Source organism: Kogia breviceps, chromosome X (genome assembly GCF_026419965.1).
Source record: "Kogia breviceps isolate mKogBre1 chromosome X, mKogBre1 haplotype 1, whole genome shotgun sequence".
Taxonomy (NCBI): domain Eukaryota; kingdom Metazoa; phylum Chordata; class Mammalia; order Artiodactyla; family Physeteridae; genus Kogia; species Kogia breviceps.
The window spans coordinates 42902066-42905416 of NC_081330.1; the positions used below are offsets into that span (position 1 = coordinate 42902066).

The following is a 3351-nucleotide window of genomic DNA, read 5'->3' on the forward strand; positions in this document are numbered from 1 at the left end:
TCTTGTAATTGTGTGTGTGTGTGTGTGTGTGTGTGCATGCACGTGTATGGACACATATACAATTAAATATACACACAAGTCAATTTTGATTCTATTCCTAAAGTAGAGGTCACTTGAGTTGACCCTATGATTCACCACATACTTATTCAATAAGTATATTGTCCATAGCTAACCCTGGATGCAAACAAGTGACTATAGATATCTTCTCAGAATTTCTAAATATTCTCCACTCTGAAGCAGGTTGTTGAAGATGGACCAAAACACCACAGTCACACTCCTAGAGCTTGCTGCAAAGAGCCTGCTGAATAATGAGCCTGCAGCTATCCATGCCCTGGACGAAATCCCAAGAGAACTCTTTGTTCCATTGTTCAAAGCTGCCTTCATGGGTGGGCATAAGACGATGCTAAAGGCAATGGTGAGGGTTTGGCCTTTTCGCTGTCTCCATATTGGGTCATTGAACACACGACGAGAGGCATACTATGACACCTTGGAAGCCATGATTGATGGACTGCAGAACCTCCCTGCTCAGAACTCTTCCTCTTGGTAAGAATATGACCAGTAGAGACACAGGGAGTCAGCAGGAGGGTATGATGTACCCTGGGGCAGGGGAATACCTAAGTGTCTCCCAACAGTAGCCAATTGTGAATACTGCAGTCTTTGCAGAGCTATCCGTGAGCACTTGGGGTCACCTTTGGGACTCCATTGCCTTATAGAGTTGATTATAGAATAGAGGTGTTTGAGGATACTATGAATGGAATTGAGTGTGATTACACAGAAGTGGAATATGTGCATTGAGCAAGGGAAAGACCAGAGGTGAAGGAGGGGGTGGGGAAAGGATGAAAGACTCTTCATTTGTGTGGAAAGAACTTCTTGGTGAATGGCAATGAAGTGAAAACCAGGGTTAAAGGGTTCTGTCCCTGCTTTTCATCATTCATCTTGCTGGGTTATATTAAAATCCTCTATCTCTCATGTCTTCTGTCTCTTCCTTTCCTTACAGGGGACCCAAACTGAGGATCCTAGATTTAAGGAGTGACCTGGACTGTGAGACAGTATGCTCTGAAATTGGGACCGCATTCCCTTTCTGTTTTCATTCATGCATGTACTCTCAGCACTCTGTCCTTAAGATAGAGGAAGCTCAGCAGATTGTCAGGAGCCACGGGATTAGTAATTCCGGGTCTGAGCCTCAGTCAGCACAGGAAACCATGGAATTACTAGTGGATATTTCCCTCAATAGTACCTTGAGAACACAGCAATTCCTCTCTTTCCTCTGTAGTAAAGTTCAGGAGAACTTTGGGTCCTTGCACCTCTGCTGCAGAGATTTGCAAATCGATAGAATATCTGCCCACAAAAGTATCATGCAGTTTCTGGATCTGGGGTGCATTGATCACCTGGAAATAGATCAGGCTAATCTGAATGAAGTCGTCACCCTTTTGCCTCGGGTGATCCACCTGGACAGCCTTACTCTTTGTAACATCCCTTTTAAATCTTATAAGAGGAGAAAATTCAGATCTTTTCTCCTCTGCCTTCAGCAGCTGCACAATCTCCAGGAGCTCAGCTTATCATTCTTCTGCCTCACAGACCAACTGCACAAAGTGCTCAGGTGAGGGAGTTGGAAGGAACCTGGGTTCCCTGAACACCTCCTTGTTAAAACAGAAGAGACCATGCTTGGACCTTCCTAAGCTCCTTGTAACACATTTATCTTTTTGCATCAGCATAGGCAGTGCTGGGAGTTTGAACCTATCCGGGGGAGAGAGGGGTACCTTATGATGAGCAGCAGATGAGGTTAGAAAAGGAAGCTGTGCTCATTCATTCATTCATTCATTCAGGCACCGGGGGCAGACACTATAAGTCTGTAAATATATTGGTGAAAAAGATTCAGTCCTTCTCCTATTGAACTTTACATCTCTGTAGAGACGAACGGGAGTCATTCAGATGAAGAAACATTAAGCTATAGGACTAATGCACATGCCGATGAATAGGCTCCAATAGTGAACACTGCCAGATAATTTTGCTCCTGTTTTTCCCCCAAGTCTTAGACCCTGCATGGAGAGCTTGTCATCTGGGAACTAGTCAAAGGAAACCATCAGTTGGCTGCTTTCCCAGACCCATCCTCGCCAAATAAGTAAATCAGATCCAACACTGATTATGTCATATAAACTAAGTGCATGTAATTTCTTCACTTAATCCTTCCTGCAGTTCTGTATAATAATTACTGCTGAGCACATTTTCAAGATTAAAACCCTTTACCTCAGAGTGGTAAAGTAACTTTCTCAGGGTCACAAATCTATAAAGTCTGATCCCAAAGTCCACATTGTTAACCACCTATTGCAAACCATGAACACAAGGGTTTATTCTAGAGCCTTAGGTACCTATAATTTGGGGCTCATTGCCCTCATTCTTCTGAAATAACGTTACTTTTTTCTGTCTATAGGGTTGTGCCACCTCAGTTGGAAACACTGTATCTACCTTTCTGTAGCCTTTCTCACAGAGATGTCACTGTCCTGTCCCAGAGCTCTCAGGCCACCCACCTAAGGGTATTGAGTCTCAGTAACAACCAGATCTTCTCAGAAGTTTATGAGCCCTTCCAGACTCTGCTGGAGAAGGTCTCAAGCACCCTGCAACATCTGGAGATAAATAATTGTATGATAACTGATTTTATTCTCTCTGCCCTCCTCCCAGCCCTGAGCCACTGTACCCACCTCCGTGTCCTTAGCTTTGCCCACAATCCCATTACAATGCCTCTGCTCAAGAGCCTTCTGCAGCACTTGACACCGTTGATGATGCTGAAGTATGTGACTTATTCGGTCCCTGTCCATTGTTACGAGGAATGGAATTTTCATGACACTTTGGACCAACAGAAACTTGCTGAAGTTCAGGCTCAGTTGGAGGAGATGCTGCACGGGGCACAGCGGGATGACATGACCTGGGACACTTGTTCAGAGTGATTTCCACCATACAAGGAGGTGTTTCAACACTGATGTGTGGCCATTAAAGCATTCCCTTTCTTTATTTCTTTTTGCCTGAAACACAAGTTTGTAGAGACACATGTAAAGTCCTACTGTTCTAGGAAAATGGGGTTGGAGCACTGGATATGTAAACTGATCTCTATAAAAGGGGAACTTTAAAAAGAAAATAGAGGAATTTGAAAGGTCCTCTGGATCTCTTGCCCACTGCCCTCTACATCTTCTGGTTACTAACTACAGTGTTGGGTATGTGACGTAAGCTGACCTAGTCATGGCACATCATTTCCTTATCCACACTGATTGGTTCACTTATCCATTTATGAGCACTTGACACAAGTCAGATCAATTGAAACTCTTCCTAGAGGTGGTAGTTGTTGAATAATTTTAC

The 3351-nt window shown here is 43.8% G+C and overlaps 1 protein-coding gene across 1 annotated transcript; it reads left to right on the forward strand.

Annotated features, from left to right (window-relative positions):
- The first annotated feature begins 250 nt into the window (after positions 1–250).
- LOC131748076 (melanoma antigen preferentially expressed in tumors-like) lies at positions 251–2945 on the forward strand. Its single transcript, XM_059050167.1, has 3 exons — positions 251–543; positions 998–1600; positions 2432–2945. Exons 1-3 carry the CDS (start codon positions 251–253, stop codon positions 2943–2945), a joined length of 1410 nt encoding a protein of 469 aa, XP_058906150.1.
- The last annotated feature ends 406 nt before the right edge of the window (positions 2946–3351 follow it).

Excerpts from the sequence above, each read along its gene's own strand:
- LOC131748076 (XM_059050167.1), top strand. The coding sequence starts at position 251 with ATGGACCAAAACACCACAGTCACACTCCTAGAGCTTGCTGCAAAGAGC. Across the intron at positions 544-997 it reads GCTCAGAACTCTTCCTCTTG|GGGACCCAAACTGAGGATCC; the intron begins GTAAGAATATGA and ends CTTTCCTTACAG. Across the intron at positions 1,601-2,431 it reads CAACTGCACAAAGTGCTCAG|GGTTGTGCCACCTCAGTTGG; the intron begins GTGAGGGAGTTG and ends TTCTGTCTATAG.